At 42.1% G+C, this 25,622-nt stretch overlaps 1 protein-coding gene and 1 pseudogene across 3 annotated transcripts in view; both read left to right on the forward strand.

Annotated features, from left to right (window-relative positions):
- Positions 1–25,622, forward strand: part of NCAPG2 (non-SMC condensin II complex subunit G2) — a 62,806-nt gene that overhangs the window by 28,452 nt on the left and 8,732 nt on the right. For all 3 annotated transcript variants that reach the window (XM_040984362.1, XM_040984361.1, XM_040984360.1), the window contains 15 exons: positions 1,043–1,195; positions 4,583–4,805; positions 5,023–5,126; positions 8,150–8,323; positions 10,284–10,354; positions 10,814–10,967; positions 11,080–11,253; positions 11,940–12,053; positions 12,141–12,281; positions 13,019–13,118; positions 15,068–15,255; positions 17,333–17,473; positions 20,584–20,687; positions 21,598–21,698; positions 22,820–22,919. In XM_040984362.1, the coding sequence (XP_040840296.1) occupies positions 1,043–1,195; positions 4,583–4,805; positions 5,023–5,126; positions 8,150–8,323; positions 10,284–10,354; positions 10,814–10,967; positions 11,080–11,253; positions 11,940–12,053; positions 12,141–12,281; positions 13,019–13,118; positions 15,068–15,255; positions 17,333–17,473; positions 20,584–20,687; positions 21,598–21,698; positions 22,820–22,919 (2,042 nt within the window). The remainder of the gene's footprint in view (positions 1–1,042; positions 1,196–4,582; positions 4,806–5,022; positions 5,127–8,149; positions 8,324–10,283; positions 10,355–10,813; positions 10,968–11,079; positions 11,254–11,939; positions 12,054–12,140; positions 12,282–13,018; positions 13,119–15,067; positions 15,256–17,332; positions 17,474–20,583; positions 20,688–21,597; positions 21,699–22,819; positions 22,920–25,622) is intronic.
- Positions 20,983–21,093, forward strand: LOC121159341 (annotated as a pseudogene).

A 25,622-nucleotide genomic window follows, 5' to 3' on the forward strand; every position in this document is an offset into this window, starting at 1 on the left:
CCTTGGCTAGATGGTTCACAGATGAAGGTAGACCCGTGTGCTAGTGGAAGAAGAGTCAGCAGGCAGTGTCTGAAGAAGTTAGAACACTGTGCTGCAGCACGGTGCAGTAGTGGCCAGGATGAGATTTGGCTGTGGGATAGTGTGGGCTGAACCAGGGTAGCATAGAGACTTAGAGACTGCCAGTGTGGGCAGATGAATTCTCAAGGGCCACCTGAGCACAGCATGTCAGAATATGAACTGCGTAGAGTTCTTTTAAAAATTACTCTACATATTCTTGACAACTAGTGGAGAAGGAGCTAATGTGTGGAAGTGTAATCTGGTGCTCATCTGAGCCTAAGTAGATTAGCTAGCCTCTTGTTGCTTGCTGGTCTGGAGCACCACATCTGTGAGTGTGCTGATTAAAGCAACGTGGTCATCAAACTGGAAATACAGAGAATCTATGAATTCTTTTAAAAAATGGAAAAAAAAAATCCTTGGGTGTCAAGATGTGGTTGTCTATTTTAGCAGTTCTGATTCTTTTTGCAAAGGCAGCATGACTGTGTAAGAGGGAGAGAGGGGAAGAGAAAGAAAGATCTTCCATCTGCTGGCTTTCTTCCCAACAGCCAGAACTCCATCTGGGTCTTCCCGGTGGATGATATGGGTCCAAGTGCTTGGGCCAACTTCCATTACTTTTCCAGGCACATTAGCAGGGAGCTGGATTGGAAATCGGACTTGAACTGGCACTCTAATATTCAATGCTTGTACCACAATGCTGTCTTCCCTCTGTTTCTTTTAATTCAAAAACTCTAAATGTTAACAAGTAGAAAGCATTACAATTTACTTATAACTGCTTTAATTTTTTTTGAACAAAACACTGAATGGGATGATTATCAATTGTTGATTATAAATACTAGGAAATTTACAGAACGGTAAGTGTACCTATTTTCTGTAGCTGTGTGATTTCACCAATAGTTTTTGTAAACATGAAACTGTTTTCTTAAATTTCTTACCTGACCTTTTTGTTGGCAGACTCTGATTTTGAACTGTTTCTCTTTTGTTGTAGTGTCTGCCGATAATTTTGGATAATAAACTAAGTCACCCATTACTAGAACAGCTTTTACCACCACTCAAATACTGTCTCCATGACAATTCAGAGAAAGTAAGAGTGGCCTTCGTTGATATGCTTCTGAAAATCAAAGCTGTGAGAGCTGCTAAGGTAGGATAAAAAAGGTTTTTATTTTTTAATATATTGAAGTGCTGACACTTGTATTCATCAGGCAGCAAGACAAGGCAATTTTCATTCCAAGAGATTTGGTAGTCACATTTTAAATAAATTGTTAGCATGTATTTAATTTTTTAAAAAGGTTTTTCATTGAGTGTTTAAGAAATGTTAATGTATGTTTTGCTTTTGAAAGACCTTTAAGTCTTACGTTTTTATCTAGTATGACAGTTTTTAATTCAAATATTTGATGTAATGCTTAATTACTTATCACTTAGTAAACACTTAAATGGTAAGTAAGAAGGTGTTGACTGTGGGCCTTCTCCCTGTGGACCAAAGGAAGCAGGAAGATACTTGTTTTATAGCCAGTATGCACTTTGACTTTATACAAGGTGCTGCATTGATATTGATTACTCTTATTCTTAATTCTGTTCAATTTATGAATGAAAATGTTGGTTATGATGTTCTTGACTTTGTTTCTTGCTAACATCATGAACTTTCTTCCTTCCCACAATATTTCTTAGAAATTGGTTTTAAAATACTCTTTTGTTGTGGTATAGCATTTGGAAACACCTGGTATGTTATTAAACACCTGGTGTGTTCTGACAGAAATGATGCTATGTTGCTGCAAAGGCTGGGAGAGACGTTTTTGTGGCATTTAAATGAGAATACTTCTTAAGATTCTGAAGTATAAAACTCAAAAGTATAGAAATGTTTATAGTATGCTAGTGGTTATATAAAATGAGGAGCTGAAGAATGTGTGTATTTACTCAGATATGATTAACTAAAATGTTGTAAGAAGACACAAACTAGCAATGATTGCATAAGGTGGGGCGGTGGGTGCCCAGGGCCAGAGATGACAGAAAGATCCTCTGTGTGTTGCTTGGTGCCTTCTGAATTTTTATCTCTGGAATTTTTTGCTAAGAAAAAGAATATTTGAGTGAGCAATGTATAAAATGTAAATACCCAGTATCCTGCCCAGTTGAGCTAATTTGGTTCTTCTGTTGGAAATCATTGACCATGTGTCTGGTTCATTCCTGGACTCTCCTCTGTTCTCTTGATTTGTTTATCTGTCCATATATAAGTGCTGCACTGGGTTACCAGTTCTACGGTAGTAAGTCTTGTGTAAATTCCTCACGTAATTTGTTGTTATTTCAAAATTCTTTTGCTAATTTAGTTTCTTGCATTTCCATATCAAATCTAGAGCCAGCATGTTAATTTCAACAACAACAACAAAAAGCTGGCTCTAATTTTTATTTCATTTGTTCTAATAGCCTATTAAAATTGTAGCTCTGAGTCTAAAAGGGAAGTTTTTGAGTTAGTACTGTATTTGAGTGTAAATCTGTTCTTAAAGGACTGGTAAGAAAAGTGGAAATAGCTGTTGTTTAGTTTATTGATGGCAGCCTGGATGTTGATGACTGGAGTAGGAGCCAAAAAGAGCATCTCCTTAGCTATGCAGATGCAGGTGGGGTGAGTTGCTGGCGAGATTCTGAAGCGTTGTTGTGGGTATACAAGTCCAGATGGCAGGTGTGGGGAGGCATGCCGTAGAGAGCTGAGGTTAAGGGAGGAGCAAGCCGGGCAATGCCACTAGACACACTGGTCAGGCAGATCTGCCATGTGTAGGTAATATAGAATCAATGAGAGTTGTGTTTGTTTTTGTTGTTAACCATACTAGGTGCAAGAAATGTCAGATCTTTCCTTTAATTTATCTGTGTCGGTGTACACCTACAAACTTCCAGTTGGGCTCTTCTGTGATATTATAAGACATCATTGTGGAGTACTGGCAAGTCTTACGGTCTTTTATTTGCTAACCTTCAATTTCTTTATCTATAAAATAGGGTGTCTGTATTTGGGATTGTTGTGAAATTAAAATCATGGAGGTTTCCAGCCATGTCAGTTGTTGGCCGTGCTGTCAGCCTCAGGACTACCTGTGTGCATCCAAGGCTGTGAATGATCCGTTGGAAGTGAGGCAGGAGGTGTCCCTGGGTCCGGAGAGGCAGCAAGGGGCGCTGGTCGGTCGGGGAGAGAGCTGGAAGGATGCTAAGATGGTTAGAATAAGTCTGTTTTAAACCTTCTGGCAAGCGCCTTCTCTAACTCACACCCAAGAGTCTGTTCCTGCAGTTTTCAGGCTTCTTGTGTCAGAGTTGGGATTTTGATTGACAGAACATCGTAGTCCATGATAAAACTGGAAGCCATTGCTGCATTCTTTTTCCTGTACTACTCGGAACACTGGACATTAACTTCTCTTCCCAGTGCTGGGGTTGCGTCCTTATGGAATTGGGTCTACTTGGTGTCTTAAAGCATGGTAACTTTCAGAATGCCAAGAGGAGTCTGGAGTGCAAGCATCTCAGGAACATGTTCTCTCACCTTCACCTCCAATCACTCTTAGTAGATTGTAGAGAAGGGAAAGGAAGGTGAGGCTTTTCTAAGGAGACGGTTGTTCTTTTATATTTATTTTTTTAAATTTTTTTATCGGAAAGTCAGATATACAGAGTGGAAGAGAGACATAAAGGAAAATCTTCCATTTGTTGATTGACTCCCCAAGTGACTTGCAACAGCTGGAGAGGAGTTGATCTGAAGCCTGGAGCCCAGAGTCTTGTCTTCAGCCAATAGGTTACCGCACTGGGCCCAGGAGTCTGTTTTAAGAGCTGTAATGACAAAGAAATGTTTAAACATTGGTGAGAACCATCTCACTAAAGATCGCAGACAGGAATCCATCACTTGCACAGGTCCTTGAGAAAGCTAGGTCCAAGGGCCTGCTGGCCTCTAGGTCCAAGGAGTAAGCAACTGTGAGAGCTTGTGAGTGGAAAAACAATATATTAAATTCTTACCTTTGCAAATGGTCTGACAGTGAGGTGGGAGTGCCAGGAGGCAGAGACCAAGCTGTGGGAATCTGATCATGTGGGTACCCAGTGCTGGAGAGGGGCTGGCAGGTTGCCCCGAGTGATCAGGACTATAGCCTATATCTCTGATAAGAGATGTAGTTTGCCCATATCACAGCTGTATTTACTTTCATATTAGAAGGCTAACAGGGGGCCCCGGCGAGGGAACCCAGCAGCTAAGTCCTCAACTTGCATGTGCCAGGAACTCATATGAGCGCCTCCAGTTCTAATCCCGGCAGCCCTGTTTCCCATCCAGCTCCCTGCTTGTGGCCTGGGAAAGCAGTTGAGGACAGCCCAAAGTCTTGGGACCCTGCACATGCAAGTGAAATCAGGAAATGGCTCATGGCTCCTGGTTTCAGCTCGGCTTGGCTTGGCATTTGCAACAATGTTTTAAATAGAAAAATTGGTTCCTTTTGGGATATGCTTTGGAAACCTTACTTAAGCTATTTTTAAGATGAGGAACAATTGATAAGTTTCTTTTACCTATGTGTTTTGTATACAGTTTTGGAAAATATGCCCCATGGAGCATATTTTGGTTCGTCTGCAAACTGATTCCCGACCTGTGTGTCGACGCCTGGTGAGCCTCATCTTTAATTCTTTCCTGCCTGTGAACCAGCCAGAGGAGGTGTGGTGTGAACGCTGTGTCACTCTGATCCAGATGAATCACGCAGCTGCCAGAAGGTTCTACCAGTATGCACACGAGCACACTGCCTGCACTAACATAGGTGTGGACCGTTGCTGCTGCTCCATTTATCTCTCCCCTGAAGTATAAGCACATTTTACATGTTTAGCATTTGTTGTTTCGTTGAGGTTGGTGCTGTAATGCATTTCTTAATGATTTACTGTAAATAGATTTAACTATGTGAACTTATGGTTTTACTATTAAGAAAATTGATTTTGTGGAAGAAACATGCTAATTATCGATTATCTTAAACATTTTAGCAAAACTGATTCATGTCATTCGCCACTGCTTAAATGCCTGCATCCAGAGGGCGATGAGGGAGTGTCACGAGGACGGCGCGGAGCGGGAGAAGGAGAACGAGAGCGTAAGTGGAGGCGCAGCACACCTGTCCCCCAGGGGCTCCCTGCCCGGCGAGAGAGGAGCCTGTGCCCTCGTCACAGCATCTCTGTGGACTGTTAGCTTAAGAATATTTTTGTTTTCCATTTGTCCCTTTAGCATATTCAGAGTGCTTTGGAGCATCTTGAATTTCGTTCCTGAACGTATTCTTGTATGCACGTTGGAGTTGGAATAGGATTCAGTTCAGAAGAGAGATTCTTGCTGGTGACACTCTGAGCCCAGATTTCGTTCAGGACATTCCTGTGGTTTATAGTTAAATGGGTAATGTTTTTACTCAGAGCCACTGTTTAAGCATAAGTTTTTTACTAAAAATATCTTGAAGCTAGTTTTGAAATTAAGTTTCTGTAGAATTATTTTTTTAAAATATAATTTGTTAAAGGTACTCAGAAGCTGCTGTGTTTTCAGAATTCAAAGGTTTTTAATACTGAGGAAAATCTTGGTAGGGTTCTTAGCTTGGGGAAGTCCCATTCAGTGAGAATACAAAACACATCTTTTAAGGAGTCCTGTCGTTCGTGTGTCTCTTCTCTGCTGTCTGCTGCTTGTCAAGATCCTTCTACATATTCTAGATTGACGTGGGTTAGGAGTATGTAGAGCTCTGTTGCAATCTGTGTCACAAACCGTAGTTGCTCCTATAGTGTTCTAATCTAAGAGCACCAGTGTGGCTAAAAGACAAATACTCTTGTAGTGGCTCTTTTAGCTCTCTCATTGGTATCTGCTAAAAACCACAGATTTTTCTTTGTTAAACCAAAAAGTTGCCTGTGTAATGAGCTATTACCTGGGGATTTAACACATTTTCCAAATGGTATTTATAAGCTAGAAGTAGTGTCTTGTCTCAGAAAACTTGAGTGGAATGACTGCTGTACTAAACAGTAGAACAATTACAAGGAAAATTAACTTGTGTCAGTCTTTTTGCCTGTGGTTCATCTGGTATTTTTTAAGTTGTTAGTTTCTTTGCCTTTTAAATTTGATGGGCTGTTACTCATGGCTGTAACTTAAAGCACTTAAGGGCATGCTGAGATTTCAAATTATATGTAGAACCACCTTTACTTTTGTGTATCCTTACTACTTGGTTTTCTCACTAATACTTTTCCCCATTTCATTTGAGTAGGATGCTTAAAAAAATTAATGCCAGAGATGAATCATTCTTGTAATCGCAAGTAATCTCCTTCCAGAAAATTGCCTATGTTGGTTACTTAGCAAATCATTAGATTGCATTTAAAAAGATGAATTTATTTATTCGAAAGGAAGCGTTAAAGAGGGAGAAACAGAAATCTTCCATCCACTGATTGCATTCCCCAGGTGATTGCCACAGCTAGGCTGGGCCAGTCTGTATCCAGGAGCCAGGAGCTGCTTCCAGATCTGCCCTGTGGGTGACAGGGACCAAGCACTTGCGCTCTCTTGTGCTTTCCCCAGACCCATCAGCAGCGAGCTGAGTGACTAGTGGAGCAGCTGGACTTGAACTGGTGTCCACGTGGGATGCTGACATCACAGCTTTACCCACTGCGTCACGGTGCTGTCCCCTGTTAGACTGTCTTTATTAGAGTCCCACAGTAAGGGTAGTTCGCAGATCTCACTGGTTGTGTTGGTTGTGCTGGGCGTGTGGGTTGCTGGCCTGCAGCTGCGGTGTGCGTACGAGGAGAGGTGGCAGTGTGGATTGCCACTTTATGAATGGAAGAGGAATTCATCACTTTGTACTACCAGGGTAAGTTCAGGAAAATGTCGCTAAGGTGTTTTTTTGTTTGTTTTTGCAACTGAAGAAACCTGGGCTTCAGTGGTGGTTAATCATAATGAGTCAGTGTGAGCCAGTTTCTGTAGGTGCTTTCTGCCAGAGGATCTCATCCTGGCCGTGATCTGATGTGTTAGATTGTTACAGCTGTATTTCAGTAAAGCCGTCTTTCAGTTAGGTTTGTAGTTATCCCTTCCACTTGCTTCCTTTACAGTTGAGGCTTATCGTGAAAAGAGAACTCTTAGCAAATGAAGGGAAAACAAAAAATAATGTGTTTTTCAATGGCGTGTTGAACCTCCAAGGGAAGATAGTAGTTATACATTTTGAACTGTTGCTTCAATTCTTATGGGTTTTTTTTTTTTTTTTTTTTTTTAAGATATCAAGTTTGTTTGGAGTTGATTTCTTTGGTAGGCTTTAAAAAATTTTTTATTTGAGGGCCTGGCATGGTAGCCTAGCGGCTAAGGTCCTTGCCTTGTACATACCAGGATCTCATATGGGGACCAGTTCTAATCCTGGCAGACCTGTTTTCCATCCAGCTCCCTGCTTGGACCAGTGCTCGGAGCTGGGAATGCTATCTTTGCTTTCCAGTGAGGGGCAGGGACTCAGTTACTGTATCCGGCCCTTGTAGCCCCTGAGGGTGCACACTTACACAAAGCTGCAATGGGGAGCAGTGTCCAGCACCACCCTAAACGTCTGAAAAGACTTTAAAGTACGCCTATTCCTAATGTTCTTAAGTGGTTAAAAAGAATGATGTATTAAAAAACCTTACTGCATAAAAATAGACTGATATCCCTTATATTTCTGCATTAACAGGAAGCTGCTTTAGGTATTGAGTGGGCTTTTAAAGATAAAGCTATTGTCTTTTTAATTTTTTTCTAAGTCTTATTTATTTGGAAAGCAGACACAGCGAGAAACAAAGTCTGAGATCTTCTAGTCCTTAATTCACTGCACAGATAGTCTAAAACCAGGATGCTGGAACTCTGTGTGGGTCACTTGTCTGGATAATAGGGACCCCAAAATCTCAGCCATCACCTACTGCCTTCCAGTTCCACATGAGCAGACTGCTGGGACTGAAAATGGAGCCGAAACCTGGCTCCAGGTGGTCTGCACGGGCATCCCGGCTGGCGTCCTGGCTGGCTCCAGGTGGTCTGCACCGGCATTCGGCTGGCATCCTGGCTGTGCTGCCACATTCCTGCCGCAGTGCTGTTGTCGTATGCCAGTTGTTGTCGTTATCTTCGTTCACAATAGAATTGTTTGTGTCTTAGGTCCTGGATAAAACACTCTCTGTAAGTGATGTAGCATCCATGGCGGGTTTATTAGAAGTTGTTGTGATTCTCTGGAAGAGTATCCATGGCAGTATTGAAAACAACAAAGAGGCCAAGATTTACACTGTGAACAAGTTTGCCGCTGTGCTCCCGGAGTATCTGAAAGTATTTAAGGTAAGTCCTGAACTGTATTTGTAAGGAAGTAGGGGGTGAGACTTACATTTATTTTCTTAGAATTTTGCAAGAGTTCCTTAACATGTTTACCTCTGTTTTCTCTATAAAATGAGAAGAGACAACTAGTAGAGTATCTTGTGATAGAATTAGTTTCTGATAATCCTTGAGAGCAGAGGCTGCATGTCAGCTTCATGTCCTCAGCACCCAGACAAGTGTCCAGGTAGGCCCTGGATTCTTCTACTGCAGGATCTGTGACACTGTTTTAGAGTAGAATCTGATTTGCAGGGTTTTGATATTGAAAGCATACAATAGGCAAAGTATTGAAGAATTTGAGCATTGTGTCTGTGTTGTGGGGCAAGTAGATTCATGTACATTTGATTTTTTAAGAAATTTTGTATTCATTTGAGAGATACAAAGCTACCTGTCTGCTGGCTCCGTCATCAAATGTTTACAATGAGAGGCTAAAAACGGGAGCCAGGGACTCAGTCCATGTCTCCTGGGAGGTGAGGCGGCCCCATCTTGTGAGCCGTTACTTTTGCCTCCCTGCCTCTGCATTCACAGAAAGCTGGAGTTGGGAGCCAGTGCTGGAAATGAAACCCAAGTACTTGGATGTGGGATGCAAGCTTCTCAACTGGCTTCTTTTGTGCTAGGCCAAACACCTGCCCCAAACTTACATGTTTTTACTGACAAAAATTGTGTGTATTTATTGTGACTTACATGTTTTTAAATGTGCATGCATTATGGAATGGCTAACTAAAAAGTCTATCTTTTAAAATGTTTAAAAAGATCTCCCTGCTGTTTTTGGACTTGGGAGCAAAGGTGGATTCATTATAACAGAATACAAGCACCAGGAAGGCTAATTTTTCCCTTTCGGATCTACCACCAGCTCGTTCTCCCAACCGAGCATGTTTCTTGTGTGTTCTTGATGGATTCTGCGCCCTATTGATCTTTTCATTATAATACAGCCACCGTTCATTAAATGATTAGTGTGTACCAGGTACTGCTGCAGGGTTTTATGGATTTGGTTTATTCAACTGTTCCAGCCATCCCATATCAGTTTTGTAGATGGGGAAACTATTTATTTAGCCTTTTTTCTCTGTTGTGTCAGCTGATAAGGCAGAGTTAGATTTAGGTTTGGATCGTTAGCTACACAGCCTGTACATTTTCTGTTATACTAAATTGTTTTTCCTAAAGATATTCTGACTCGTGCATTTTTCCCTGACTGCTTTACTCGTGGTTAGGATTGTCAAGGTGTGGAATTAAACATTTTTCCTTTCATTAGATGATTTTTAAATTTTTTCAAAAACTGCTTTTATTTGAAAGGTAGATTTACAGAGAGGTGGAGAGGCAGAAGGGGAAAGATCTTCGTCTGCTGATTTCTCTTTCCGAATGGCTAGAGCTAGGAAGCCAGGGGCCAGGAACTCCTGGATCTCCCACATGGATACAGGGTCCAAAGGACTTGATCTATCCTCCACTGCTTTCCCAGGCCATAAGCAGGGAGCTGGTTGGAAGTAGAGCAGCCAGGACTTGAAGCAGTACCCAAAAGGGGTGCTATCATTTAAAGGTGAAGGATTAGCCTGTTGAACCATCGTGCTGGCCCCCATCAATATGATTTTTGTAATAGGCCCAACTCCACAATGATTTGGAATTTTGTCAGTTCTGGTCATTGGTATATCCCCAGAATCTAGATTGGTGCCTGGTACAAAGACCATGGTAGTAAGTATTTGTACAAAATAGTAAAATGTTGCATTAGGGTTTCAGAATACTTACCAGTAATTATTTCTATCCTTCAAATATGAGGCTTTGTAAAAGCTTTATGTGTTTGCTTTGAATACTGGAGGATTACTATAATTCTTACTGAGCAAGTTTGAAAAATAGTTACTAAGCCATTACGTGGAAAGATTTGAATAACTTCTTAAACGTTAAGTATTGTTTGCTTTTTTCTGTTTGATGCTTTTAGGATGATCGGTGCAAGATCCCGTTGTTCATGCTGATGTCCTTTCTGCCAGCGTCTGCAGTTCCTCCATTCAGGTATGTGTTTTTCAATACAGCAGTAAAGTAGGAATCTTTACCATTGGTTGTACTCAGCTGTTAGCTCATGGCTGGCCGACCATCACGTTCAGTGTTCCGTTCACAGCCTGTGTTTCCTTCTGCCCTTTTGAACACTTTGATACACTCTAGACTCAGCAGACATGGCACAGAAACAACAGATAAAGGAGTATTGCAGCTGGTATGGTCCTGGGCTGGTGTAGTCCTGACCGTAGCACCTTCCAAGTTCACTGTCCTGTTGAGTGTTCAGGGGAGGACTTATCACATGCAGTGACTGGGAAGCAGCAAGCTTATTCCTGCGTTGAAGAATGTTGACGTGTTATTATTAACACAGCAAGGGATACACAATCCCTTGGTTTTTAGCTACTTATTCCTCACCTTTTGGGAAAGTGGGATGGTTGTTGAAATGTTGATCTGATTTTACCTATTTGATATTTTCAGTTGTGGTGTGATTTCTACCTTGAGAAGCCAGGAGGAGAGCAGTGTAGACAAGAGCTACTGTACCTTGTTAGACTGTCTTTGCTCCTGGGGACAGGTGGGACATATTCTGGAACTTCTTGATGACTGGCTGCCAGGACAGCAGCCGCAGGCCAAGGTATTTTTTCGTCGTATTTGTTTGAGGTTTGATGAATGTGGAAAGCTGTGCATTAAAAACTACCTGCTTTTCCAGGCTCGTGTTTTAGTGATCAGTGTTTGCTGTCTTGCAGAGTAATTCAGCATCTAAACGCAAAGTGCAGATCCAGGATGCACGCCCAGTGAAGCCCGAGTTGGCCTTGACTTACATAGAGTATCTGCTGACGCATCCAAAGAACCGAGAGTGCCTGCTCTCTGCTCCCCAGAAGAAACTTAACCATCTTTTAAAAGCACTGGAAACCTCAAAGGTGATTTAATATCCTGAAATTTGGGTGATTGTTAACATTTGATCATGTCAAATGTAGTTTTCATATTTTAATACTATAAGCTTTTTCAAACAAGAGGAGCTTGGAGTGCTGTATATCTTCTTCAGTTTTGTGGACAAAACTAAGGAGGTGGGATTGGGAGTATGATCTGTTTTCTGGCCCTGACCTTCATACGAGCTGTGTTCTTGGAGTGCCAGGATATAGGTGATTCTGTTAAGGCCCATCCATTTGGGATTACTGGCTCCTTCCAGAATCGTTGAGTTTTTCCTCCCTGGGAATCCTATAGTGTAGGATGTGAAGTTCTCGTGCTCTCAGTGCCCCATGGAGTCCCTCTTTCCACTCCTGGCCCTGGATACCTCTACAGCAGCAAGCCTTCTGATCTTTGCTGCTGCTGAGGGTGGTTCACAGCTGGGTGCGGCAGGAATGCTGTAGGGGTCTAGAGGAAGAGGTGAGCTGACATTGAGGATGGAAGTGGACACGGTGTGTTTGCACATAGTGGCTCTAGGGGACAGTGGGCCTTCTTGGCTGTCGTGTGTGTGTGTTAGGCTCTTCCCGTGACTTCAGTTGAGCTGTGGAGTCAGAGGATCAGCATTTCCAGTATACTTCTGTTGAGGACATTGAGGTGGAGTATTGATCAAAGCTTAGCTCTTTGGGTTTTAATATTACAGGCAGATTTGGAATCGCTTCTGCAGTCGCCTGCTGGGAAACCTACTGTCAGTGATGCCACTGCCTTGCGAGCCTTCAGTCTCCACTGCCGGCTGAGTATTCACCTTCAGCACAAGGTGCGCCTCTGGATGGCTCTGTTCAGCTGAGGAACACATCAGCCACTTTGTTTCCATTACTGATATAGCTTTTATTGTTGTTGACAGTTCTGCTCGGAAGGAAAAGTTTACCTGTCTGGTTTGGAAGATACTGGATTTTGGTTAGAAAGCAAAGTTTTATCTTTTATTCAAGATCAAGAAGAAGAGTACCTGAAGCTTCACAGAGTTCTTTATCAGCAAATTATCCAGGTTAGACATTTCAGGACTGAAGTCTGCCTTCCTGTGTTTCCAGTTTTCTGTTTTCAAGTAGCAATTTTAAACGTTACTATTGCTCTTCCTAAGTTCTTTTTTTTTTTTTTTTAAGATTTCTTTATTTTTATTGGTAAGGCAGAAATAGAGAGGAGGAAAGACCGAGAGGAAGATCTTCCATCCAATGGTTCACTCCCCAAGCGGCTGCAACAGTTGGAGCTGAGCCAATCCAAAGCCAGGAGCCAGGACCTTCTTCCTGGTCTCCTACACGGGTGCAGGGTCCCAAAATTTTGGGCCATCCTCGACTGCTTTCCCAGGCCACAAGTGGGGAGCTGGATGAGAAACAGGGCTGCCGGGATTAGAAATCTAGGTGCCCATATGGGATCCCGGGCGTACAAGGCGAGGACCTTAACCACTCCGCTGTTGCACCAGGCCCGCTGTTCCGAAATTCTTAAATAGCAGTTAATTAGTTCTATCTTTTAATAAAGCATGAAAAACGTGATTTGAAAATTTGCAAATTATATTTAGTAGGTGTTCAGTTGTGTTTGAATTACATAAAGTGTGTTCGTAGATTTCTTATGACAACAAAAATGAAAATGTGTCTTTATGAGCATCCTTTTGTAAGCATCTCTTGTTGTGAGATGACTGCTATACCTCAGATGGGAGAAAGTCTATCAGTGTGCCTTATTCCCCCTTTCCTCATGGCCTTTGTTGGGAAATCCCGCTGTCTCTTGCAGACCTATCTGACTGTATGTAAGGATGTTGTCATGGTCGGCCTTGGGGACCTGAAGTTTCAGACAAAACTTTTACAGCGGACTCTTGCAATCATGCAGACAGGTACAGTATACCTCATCCACTGGGGGACTGGCTTAGAGCCACAAGTATTCAAAGCTAGGCCTTGGTGCTCTTCCTCCTGCTTTATTGTGTAGGTCACGACTTGGGCTTTTAGGTGATAGATGCATAGCACAAATTAGCTCATAACAAGGCAGAAGGTTCAAACGGCTTTCCGCTCAGACATTCCAGACCTTTGGATGAGGTCATTGAGATTGTGCTGCTTTCGTGATGTGCTTTTTTGCCAGTAGGCTTTTTCCGTGGGCAGAGGGGTAGAGCTGTTTCCTGGTATTTGTGTAGGAAATATCACAGAAGAGCTGGAGTGTGGAGCTGGCCGTTTCATACCCAGGAAGAGGGTAACATAGGGCAGCCCATGGTGACTAACTACTCAGCCTTGTTTGCTGCCTGCTGGGCATTTGACGGAGTGAGAGGGCAGTCACTGGAGCCGTCTGGGGCCTGAAGATCAGTTTCTCCTACCACATAGCAGGTAGCTGAAGGGAGGGGAATGGGGAGAGCAGCCTGGGAGCGTCAGACCTTGGAGTTGTTATCTCCTCCACCGAATTGTAGCTTCTGGGAAGGAAGGTGCCTGCGTAGTTGTGCCTCCAGCCCTGATCCTGGACAGCCTGTCTGTCCCGTACCCCTAATGACCAGCATCTCTGCGCATTGTGTCTGTGGCTCAAGCTGGATTATTTTTTTTAAAGATTTATTTTAGTTGTTTTAAAGGTAAGTTACAGAAAAGAAGAGATGTGGTGGAACGATAGAGAGAGGAAGAAATGGGATGAAGTAGGAATCATCTATGTGCTAGTTCACTGCCCAAGTGACTGCAATAGCCAGATCACGCCTGGTTCATCAGAACCTGTAGTCTGTGCGTTAGCCTCTCGGCTGTTCCTACTTTCTCTGTCAAGGACACAGTATTTTCCTGTCACCTGTTCCACTGATGGGTGGTTTTCCAGGTGACTTACATGTGTGGAAAATGTATTTCCCTTTGCCTTTTAAATAAAAGAGAATGGTTCTTTGAAAATTTCTGCTATGATTTTAAAGATTCTATGAAGTTTTTATTGATCCTAGTAAAGCCATTAGCCTTTTGCAGAGTAATCTAATTCCAGAGATTGCAAATGCAATCTAATATATTTTCTTTAGATTGGTTTGGGGTTTTAGGTTAGTTGCTAGTCTGATTTACCAACTAAGATAGTAGGCTCATGAGGTACTATAAGGAACATCTCTTTGTCACTCATGGCATAGTCTGTTCGTGGAGAACATTTGTTATTTTTATTGTAACAAATTTTAAATCTACAGTGGATTGAAGAAACCCCATGCAGTATGATTGCTGTTAAGCAGGGAGGCTCCCATGATCCATATGTGAGGGTAACCCACGTGCAGGGCTGTGTGAGCGCTGGCATGGGATGAGAGCACAGGTGCTCACCAGGCTTACCCAGGGTGGTCTGTGCTGAGTAGCCCCATTTACCAATACAATTGGTTAAATGCAAAAATGAAAATTCAGGATCTCAGGCATGGCTATACAGAGTAAATCTTACCAAATTAATGTAGTAAAGGAGATGGTAAAAGATCGCCAGTAAACTAGCAGCACGTGTTGGGAATTTCGCCATCAGTCAGCTTTCCAAGTTGTGCCTGGCAAGGTCTCCGCCCGCCCTGCCGTGCTGAATGCCGACAGTCATCGGCTTCACTGTCAGAGAACCAGTTCACCTTCTCCGGCTGAGCTGTCCAGGGAGACACATCCTGTCTTGCTGTGTGCTCACACTGCAGTGAATGTAGTTCTGAGTTTTGTGATGGAGTCACATTAATGTTACTGAATGTACTGGTTTTTAGTAAAATGGAACAAAAGTTTGTTTATTTTAATCTTGTTTTGGATAGTAATCTTTTAAAAGTTATATGTGTCAAGGGACTTTAAATTTAATCAATGATTATATGACTTATTTTTCCCATCTTGTTTCTAGTGAAGGGATTTTTTTATGTGTCATCGCTTCTTGGCATACTGAGGGAGACAACTGGAAATCGCTGTATTCAGAAAATAGACTCAGAAGAAGAAGTTACAGCGCTGTTTGACACAGTCCAGCAGGTGTTTCAGAAAATGTTGGAATGTATTGCACGGAGCTTCAAGAAGCAGCCGGAAGAGGGCCTGCGGGTACTTAACATCCTCCCTGGAAAGGGTGGCTAGTTAGGAGGGTGTTTTCTCAATGGGCTTTCTGGTCCCAGGCACCTGCTCCCATGCAGTCATTTCCCATTGGGTACAGTAAATGTTGGGTAGAAGGCACGCTTCACTAGAATTTGCCATAGTTCCTCATCCGAGAAATCATCCTCCCTGCTTTGGGACTGGAGGTGAAGAGGCAAGAGGCCTCAGGGGCTCGAGGGTCAGCCTGAAAGTCTTCCAGCAGGAGTTCCGGGAGACCGGCTTGCTGGACAGGAAGCAGAGCTCTGATTGCTAAAGGCGCTGTGTGCTCAGTTGTTATTTTATGGAATTTCCCAAATGTTTCTGAAGATGCTGATTTTAGTTATTTATAGAGTGGTCAAGGCCTTGTCCAGATGAAATGATGATTTCTACATTGTGTGGGTCACCTTTTCGTAGGTTTACCTTGCCTTGGTTGTGAGTCTCTCAGAACTGGAGCTTTGGTTTCCCTTTGCTGGCTGAAAGCTGTTGGGAAGTGATACTTGTATTTATAAAGACCTGAACACCAGATTTGCTGTACTCCTAAACCTAATTTAATACCAATTCCTGAACAAAATTATTGTTTTCATAGACCCACTATCTTTTGTATCAGCAACCTTATTTTTTAAAAGATTTATTTATTTGTTTGTTTATTTATTAGTGGGAAGTCAGATATACAGAGAAAGAGAGACACAGAGAAATATCTTCTGTCTGCTGATTTACTCCCCAAGTGATCACAATGGCCAGAGCTGGGCTGATCAAGAACCAGGAGCTCTTTTGGGTTTCCCACGCAGGTGCAGGGTCTCAAGACCTTGGGCCATCCTCTCCTGCTTTCCATGGGCTACAAGCAGTGAGCTGAATGGGAAGTGGGGCTGCCAGGATAGGAACTAGCACCCATTTAGGATCCCATTGTGTGCAAGGCGAGAACTTTAGCCACTAGGCTACTGCACTACTCCCTCCCCTCCTTTTTAAAAAATTATTCCTGTTGAAAGGCAGAGTGGCTGGTGGGGGCACAAAGGTATCTTTAATCCATTGGCTCACCTCCCAAGTGTCTGTGAAAGTCAGGAACCAGGACTGCCTCCAGGTCCCCCATGTGAGAGGCATGGGTTCACAGACTTGGGCTGTTTTCCACTGCTTACACAATAGTAGGGAGCTGGATTGTAAGCAGAGCAATGAAAACTTGAACTATCAGTTTAACATGGAATGCTAGTGTTGAAGCCTGCAGCTTAACCTTTGTGCCACAATATTGGCACCAGTTTTTTAAATTAAATTTTAAATGTGGGGGGAAAAGTGGGAGGCTGTTTCTTGAAGACTTTACTTTGAATTTTATCCTTTTCCTTACCTAAAAGGTAATTAAATGCTATTGATCATGTTTTTCTTATCCTGTCTCATATTTGAATTTATTTGAAATATTTCTGTGTTTTTGTTTTAATTATTTAAAGGTAGAGAGAGAAAGAAAAACAGAAGCAGCTCCCATCTGCTAGTTAATCCCCTGATGCCAGGGGTGAAACCAGGAGTTGAGAATTCAGTGAAGACTGACACAGCTTAAGCCGTTGTCTGCGTATTCACTGGAGTGGAAGCTGGCACTGTGATACGGGGTGTCTGTGTCCCAAGCCACTTCCTAACTGCTAGGACAAATGCCTGCCTCAGACCTTTCCAGTTTTTTAGTTTCAACTTTCTGTAATTTGTTTCTGTAATACGATTTTTGCCAAAACCTTTCATTCCCCCTGAACCCTTTTTCTGTTGACTCCATTGCTTCCTAATTGAGGCCTTACTTTCATGTCATTGCCCAACCTACCTGATTGCCTCTGCCTTCCTTTCTTCCTGTTATTGATGTTTCTCTTCCTGAGGGAACGTTCTAATGATGATCCCTCGTGGGCTTTAGACTATCTGTCTGGGCTTGGGGAGTCATCAGCAACGGTGAAGAGGAGTAGTGGGCAATGGTAACAGGCAAGGCAGATCAGTCCTGGGAATGCTTACCTGAAAATATCTGTCTGTCTGCTTTTAAATCATGATTTTTAGCTCCACTAAAATTAAGTGATGTGTTTTCTTGTAGCTCCTTTATTCTGTTCAGACTCCTTTTCATGAATTCTTAACCACGGTTCAGTCTTGGCATGTGGATACTCCTGTTCACCGGGGCATACTCTCTACTCTGATTGCTGCGCCTGTGGTCGAGATAAGTCACAGACTACGAAAGGTGAATTATATTGATCCTGACTGTGCTAGCTTTTAAATGTATGTAAGATGCTATTTGTACTGGCAGTACGGGTTTTAAGTTTTTCAAAGTATTTTCTGAGATCTCAAATTTGAATGAATAGATTGGTATGTTTTCCTAGCACCTCTATCTAAAAGCTGGTTGATATATGTTTTTCAATATTTATTCATGTGAAATGCAGTGTTACAGAGAGAGATAGTGGTTTTTTCACCAAATGCAGTAGCAAGGGCTAGGTCACGGTGAAGCCGTCCATGTCTGCTCATGTCTTGCGCCAGCTTCTGCTGACTTCCCAGTGCGGTAGCAGGGAGCTGGATTGGATCAGTGCTCACGTGGCATGCCAGCATCCCAGGTAACATCTAACGCAGTGTGCCACACACCACTCCGAGTATTGTGGAGTCATAGGACAGTTGTGGAAAATATACTAAGGCTAGTATGACTGGGCAGAACTATCCTGCATTTTGAACATATCTTTGTGCTACTTTTTAGAGATTTAATGAGTTTATACATTTAAATATTCTTCTCAGTGGTTGAAAGGGGACTACATTTTGAGGGCCAGTTTACATCTTTTTGATTTTCTATTGTTAACCTTTTTTATTTTGAGCACAGGAAAGCAACCTTGTGGCATCAGTTTAAGTAAATAATGCATTTATTTCTACTTAACCTTATTTTCCTAGTAGAAATGGTAAAGAGAAGATAGTTATTAATACAGTAGTTATTAGCCTAGTTGCTATCAATATCAATGATTGGAATGAGAATTATACCACATGGAATACTGAGAATATTCTTTTTCTCCTTATCTCAATGATATAATTTGGTACGGCCATGGGACAGTGACTTGAGGATATTAAAGATAATGGTATATCCTCACAGTATGAAAAGATGAGGTCCGACTGGGAAATCTTACAGTTTTTGCACATTCGTATACATAATCATGCTTTATAATGGCACAGCAAATATGTGGTTTTTTGTTTGTTTGTTTAATTATTTTAGCCTACCTTCTCTGTTTAAAATTTATTTGGTCAAATTCTACAGGGTGGGTATCTTAAATCCAGCCAGTGATTGTGGGTATTTGTTTTCCATTTTTTGGGAGGGAGGGGTGTTCTTTCCATTTGCTTTTATTACATTTTGATGTTTGAATTTAAAATGATCGTTTTGGGGTATGTTTTCCACTAGTTCCATCTGCTTTGCTTTCCTGCCACTTTTGGAAAAATCATGTTTTTACTGTTCCATCTTTCTTCCCTGTTGACTTTACATTTTATTTTTTCCAATTTTTGTTAGTGGTTTCTTTCAATATTTCAGTATGCCTGCTTAGCTCATCAGTCTCATTTCCCAAGTTAAGCTTGTCTATGTACATTGTAGATATATATATTTTTAATTGGAAAGTCAGATATAGAAAGATGAGGAGAGACAGAGAGGAAGATCTTCCATTGGATGATTCATTCCCCAGGTGGCCACAATAGCTGGAGCTGAGCCAATCTGAAGGCAGGAACAAGAAACTTCCTCCAGGTCTCCCTCAGGGGTGCAGGGTCCCAAAGCTTTGGGCCGTCCTCGACTGCTTTCCCAGGCCACAGGCAGGGAGCTGGATGGGAAGTGTGGCTTCCGGGACTAGAATTGGCACACATATGGATCCTGGCACGTTCAAGGCAAGGATTTTAACTGCTAGGCTATTGTGCCAGGTCCCATTGTAGGTATCTTTTAATAGTGTTCTTTCAACTGATATTCTTGCTACTGTTGTATGTTTTCCTTCTACACACACAAAATATTGTAGGTTTTAATTATTTTAGTCAATCAGTAGTTCTGTTTCGTTGTATTAGAAGTAGATAGTTATCACATGGGATGTTCTCATCCCCTGGGGGCGTTACTTGCATTTGAGTCTCAACTTTATTCCAGAATCCAGCAAGCTACAAATGTGCACTGTGGAAGGCAGCAGGTGACTCAGGCACTTAGGTCCTGCCACCCGTCTGGCAAACAGGGATTAGTTCCTGGCTCCTGACTTGAGCAGGGCCAAGCTCCAGCTGCTTTGGCAGAGTGAACCAGTGGTTCGGACAAGAGCTCTGTTTTTCTTTGTCTCTGCCTTTCAAATAAATAAGTACATTTTTTTAATTAAGAGAAATACTTGTATTGCATTTTACGTAAATTATTTTTGTGAGAAGTAAGCCTGTTTCATCTGTAAAGGTGATAGACTATGTGGCTCAAATGTGAGTAATAATTCTAACAAAATGTAGGGAGACTTGCTAGAAGTGCCTACATGAAATACCCCAAAAGTGCCCCAAATTAGGCAAAAGACAGGTACAAAGATGAAGATAGGTATATTCGTTCCTTAGCCATTAGAAAAAGAGATTGTTCATACTTACTAAAGGGTAACATTGTTGCAGATCCGTGTGGGGTTCTGATGAAGGTGGAGGGGAAGGTGGTGAGAGTGTCTGAGGTGACAGGAGCAAGGCATATTCCTTAGCTGTGATGGGTGGAGAATAGGGATGAGAATTCTAGATTTAAATTTCCCTTGAAACCATTTGTGTGTGGAATCCATTGCTTAATGCTAAATAGCTTATCCCCCCTCACAAGGCTGATTTTAAAGGTGCAGGTGGAAGCCCAGTGTGGATGGGTCCAGATCCTACCCCTCTGAGCACGTTGCCAAAATTGTGACACATTTTAGATTCACACAGCTAGTTGGGCCAGACCAGTGTGCTGCTGGCACTGAGTCGAGGCCAGGAATACTGCTTAGGGAAAAGCAGCACAGCCCAGACCCAGTAATGGTGATGTGCAGAGGCCCTGCTCCAAACCCGTAAGAATAAAGACTAAGTTTGCTTAACATGGAAGCATAGTTTTACAGAGGATGATGTCAAATTAAAGACTGTTTGGCTAAATCCTTAAATGACATGGTATTACTTTGTCTTATTGAACAAGATAGACACTCCTGTGTGTAACATATTCTTAATAATCATTGTAGATATTTCCAAGGTTCATAGAAGTCATTCTTCTGAATTTCTGGAAACTTCTCTCAGTTGTTGAATAAACGCAGAGCAATGTATGTGAAGTAATTAGCCCAATTTGAATTTCTAACTTTTCTATTTGAAACTCTTTCTATTTAGATTTCTGATATAGAAGAGTTTACCACTCCAGAATGTCTTTCTGACCTTCCACCATTCTCAAGGTGTTTAGTAGGAATAATATTAAAGTCTTCAAATGTCGTGAGGTAATTGTCTCATTATTGTCTTTGAATTCTCTTCATGGCTGTTAAGCACTCTTAGCTACTTTGGTTTCAAAATTTTCGAGGATCCACTTTTTCTGTAAGCCATGGAGCTTTCTATTTTACAGCAATTGAAAATATTTGCATTAAGTTTACCCTAAGTTTCTATAAAGTATGTTCTTTGAGATAGTCTCTGGATATGTTTATCATAGCTAAAATTTGGTTAAAAGAAATAAGATGTTATTGTGTTAGAATACTTTTTACTGTGTGTATATTCAAAACACTTTGCGAGTGAAGCACTATATTTACCTGGAAGGGGAGATGCCGTGATCACAAAGGTGGTTTTCCCAGAGCAAGGCTCACCCATTGCATGATTTGTGGTAGTGGGGGACTGCGTTTGCGCTCTCCCTGTTTAAAAAAAAAAAAAAAAGGAGTTAAGGACTAGTGTAATTTTCATTCAGCACCACAGCTCATTTCTCCTCTCTGTGTCTCTTAACTAAAATTCTAAGGTATTGTATGCATGGGGTTGATGGATTATATAGGGAATAATTTTACAGGCATCTTATGCCCGTGAAGCTTGAATAGCAGATGTGTTCAGTAGCATTTTATAAATTACCATTTTAAACTGGTTTTATCTTTCAAAAACTAAACCTTCTCTGTGTTTTGGTGATACACGGAGTGGCCTCTTTTAGTCAACAGGCTGTTGTCATTTCTTTCTAGCAATAGCATCTGATTTTAAAGCTTCCTTCTGTGATTTGCATACTTAATGACAGGTATGGGATGAGTTCTGCCAGCTTCCCATGTTACCTGAAAGACAAAGTTTGTGATTGCTGATAAGCCTTGGTTGTGTTTTTAAATGTATAAAATATTAGGCTATATGCTGGAGAATAATTTTAGTCTTGCTAATTTTTTACAGGTCATTTTTAGATGAATTAAAGTCTTGTGTGCTTTCTGATGATATTGAAGGCATTGTGTGCCTCACGGCTGTTCTACATATTATTTTGGTTATTAATAAAGGTTGGTTACATTTCCTGTCTATGATTCTAGGTTGCTGGGTATACCTCACTCACTGTTAAAGGATCTGACAGTCTTTGTACCCAAGCTCTCTGATGTTGTTTTGTCCGCTTGGCATTACTCTCTTTAGAAAATCTGAATCTGTTTATATGAGCCTGACCACCATTGTCAGTTTCTTTTCACCTTTCACTTTTGTATCATTTAAGTATCTGTATCCCTTTGTATTACCTTTTTGTTACTAGAATAAAATACCTAAGGCAGAAGACTTTATAATAAAAAGAGGTTGACGATGTTTTGAAAGGGGCTCTTTTGACCATGATGCTCGAGGTTCACAGTGCAAGATTGGGTGAACTCCTTGGTCTGGCCCCTGGGCTGGTGTCCTGGCCGAGTTCCTGATTGGGCAGGGTATCGCATGGCAAGACAAAAGAGTTTGTGCTTCCTTCCTTGTATAGTCACCAGGATTCAGTGGGCTCCAATCTAATTACTTCCCAAAAGCCCCCACTGTGAACACCATAATGGATTCAGTTTCTATTGATTTAGTGGCATTCTGCTTGGGTGCAGGCTGCAAGGACTTGAATCATGCTCCCTCTGATGCTCTCCCAGGCTCCAGTCAGGGTGCTGGATCAGAAGTGGAACAGTCAGGGCACAAACTGGTACCCATGTGGTTGCTAATGCCATGGGCAGAAGCTTGGCATGCCATGCCACAGCACTAGTCCAAGATTTTAGAATATTTTCATAGACCTTACTGGTTGAACATTTCTGTTTCAAAGTCCAAAATGCTTTGAGGTCTGAAGCTTTTTGAGTTTCCTGTCAGCCACCAGAAACGCTGAATGCCTGCTGCCTCACAGGCATTACATTCTTAAACTAAAAGACAGTTGTGGCTGGGCTAGTGTTTGGCCTATGGCCTACTGCTTGAAATGACCCCACCCCCCGTCTGATATCAGACTGAGTTCAGTTCTCATATCTGACTACCACTTCGTATTAATGCCGACCTTGGGTTCCTGCCACCCACATGGGAGAACTAGACTGTTTAGCTTCTGAAACTTGTACCTGTGTGTACAGTAGAGTATGCCTATTTTTGTGTGGTAATGTATTTTTCTCTTTTTAATGTAACGTTCCCATAGGTAAACATAAAAATTCAAAGGTGAAGGAAGTTGCAGCCATTGTTCACAGAAAACTGAAGACATTCATGGAAATTACTTTGGAAGAAGACAGCATTGAAAGGTAAAGTGCAGAATGCGCTCCAGGTGTTGTGATCTGAAAACTGGGTGTAATGAAAATGGCATTTTCTGTTCTGCTGTTAAGCCACATTGTTAGAAACTAACAGAAAACCGTTTTCAGGATAGAGGGTTTTTTTTTTTTTTTTTGGTAAAGCCCTTCAATTTTACGCTTAGTTTGTTTTCCAATTCTGTTTTCAAAATCCAATTGTCATTTGCAAAATTACGCACACTTGTGAAGTTTTGAAACTATGCATTATTGTTATAATCGCTGTGGTTTTGAAGTCAGGCATTTCCTGAGAATAGGTAAGTGCTCCATCTGCAAGCATCCACACAGGGATTAGATGGATCGTGCAGAGCCTCTACCGTAATACGTCGTATTCTCTCTGTTTTGGTGCCTGTTGCTGCAAGAGCACTGCTGGCTGCCATGTGTCTTTGGGCTCCCTTTCTGCTCAGCTCTTCTTGCTGCTGTGTTTGTTCCTTGCATGGGTGCATATTCCTGCATATTAAGAGTTCTGTTTGATTTTGAAATTAGCTACATATACGTACACACAAAGTGTTATGTGCTAAGTAGGTTAAATATCACAGAACTCTGAATTAGGAAAGTCATGGTTTTATTTATATGTGCCTGGGAAACAGCTCTCGATGGCTACTTGCTCCCTTGGAGAAAGGTTTCAAAAGCTTAAATTGCTGATTTATGAATAAACGTCAAGAAAAAGGGTTGTTTTTGTTTGGTTTTAAACGATTTATTTATGTATTTGAAAAGTGGAACAAGAAAAGGATCTTCCATTTGCTGGGTCACTCCCCACATGGCCACAACAGCTGAGGCTGGGCCGAGTTGAAGCCACCCTGGAACTCCATTTGAGTCTTTACATGGATAGCAGGGCTGGGCACTTGGTTCATCTCTGCTGTTTTCTCAGCTGTGTTAGCAAGGAGCCGGATTAGAAGTGGAGCCACTGACATTCAAGCAGGATACTGGCATCATGGCAAGGTTGTAATCCTCTGTGCTACAGTGCTGGGCCCCAGAGGGAAGCTTTTTAGACTATAGACTTACTCTCTAGGCCCAAACACATTTAATGCTGACTTTACCAAGCAGTTAGCCATACAAACTAATTGAGAATTGTAGTATGGTTGGAAAATCATTGCATACATTTTTATTAACTATTACCCTAGTTTTTATCAGTGTTACAAGTTACATGTAGCTTAGTGGGAGGGAACCCTTGGTATAATACCGGAAAGGAATAAGACTTCAGATATATTTTGAGGTGGCGTAGCAGTTAAGACACTATCCCATAGCAGAATCCATGGGTCCATGTCCTGGCGCTGCTTCTGATCCAGCTTTCTGCTGACACCCACCCACTCTGCCACCCACATGGAGGGTTTGTGGTGGAACTTGGCCTGAGTGCAGATGTGTGGGTACCATAAGGACCTACCAGTATAAGTCCTAGAAACTGGAGGCCCAGGGACTAGAGTCCTGCTGTTCAGTGGCCCAGCAGCAGGAGGGAGCACATGTCTTCTTCCCTGCTTGCCTGCTTGTATTTTATTTTTAAGATGTATTTATTTTTATTGGAAAGGCAGGTGTGCAAAGATGAGGAGAGACAAAGAGGAAGATCTTCCGGCCAATGATTCACTCCCCAAGTGGCCACAACAGCTGGTGCTGAGTCAATGCAAAGCCAGGAGGCCGGACCTTCTTCGGAGTTGCCCACATGGGTGCAGGGTTACAAAGCTTTGGCCTGTCCTCAATTGCTTTCCCAGGCCACAAGCAGGGAGCTGAATAGAAAGTGGGGCTGCCAGGATTAGAACTGGCACCCATGTAGGATCCTGTTGCATTCAAGGCGAGGACTTCAACTGCTAGACATTTGCACCAGGCCCAACTTACTTGTATGTTTTATCTGGGCCTTAACAGAGAGTACATGGTGTTCACCCACATTTGGTGAGGGCAGATACTTCTGCAGTCAGCCCACTGATTCTACTACCAGGCTCTTTTGGAAACATCTTTAGATATAACTGGCCTCTGGGCATCCTTTAGTCTACCAGATTAACAACAAAATGACCTTTGTACCTATTGAAAGACATCGTGGTTACTCCTATGGTTTGGCAGTGATGAATCAAATGGCTGAAAATATCTATATGCGGTTTTTATGTGGAGATAAGTTTTAATTCCTTTTCATAAAGCAGTAAAGGATATAATTGCCTGGACTGTGTGGGAAGATTGCTGGGTTGTATGCTGTCTTCTTAAGTGACTATGCCAGTTTGCATTTCATTTGCAATAAATGAGAATTAGTAGTGCTCCAGTCCTCACCTATGCTTGGTGTAGTATCCCAAAGTTTGGCCATTCTAATAGCTGTGTAGTATTTTTGTTTCACCTGGTATTTCCCTGAGTATGCAATATAAAGCATTATTTTAAATGATTATTTATTTTTATTTGAACAGGTGTACATAGAGAAACAGAGAGATAGGTTTATTATACTCACTGGTTTATTGCCCAAATGGCCAGAACAGCCAAAGCTGAGCTGACCTGAAGCCAGGAGCCTCCTCTGCATTTCCCACGTGGGTGCAGGAGCCCAGGAACTTGAGCCCTGCTGGCTGCTTTCCTAGGCCATTGGTGAGGTGGTGGATAAGTGGAGCAGCAGGACGCAAACCAGTGCCCACGTGGATGCTGCTGTGACAGGGCTAAGGGTTGGCATCCTGCATCACTGCGCCCGCCCTT

Source organism: Ochotona curzoniae, unplaced genomic scaffold (genome assembly GCF_017591425.1).
Source record: "Ochotona curzoniae isolate NIBS_2020 unplaced genomic scaffold, NIBS_Ocur_1.0 contig_4105, whole genome shotgun sequence".
In the NCBI taxonomy this organism is placed as follows: Eukaryota; Metazoa; Chordata; class Mammalia; order Lagomorpha; family Ochotonidae; genus Ochotona; species Ochotona curzoniae.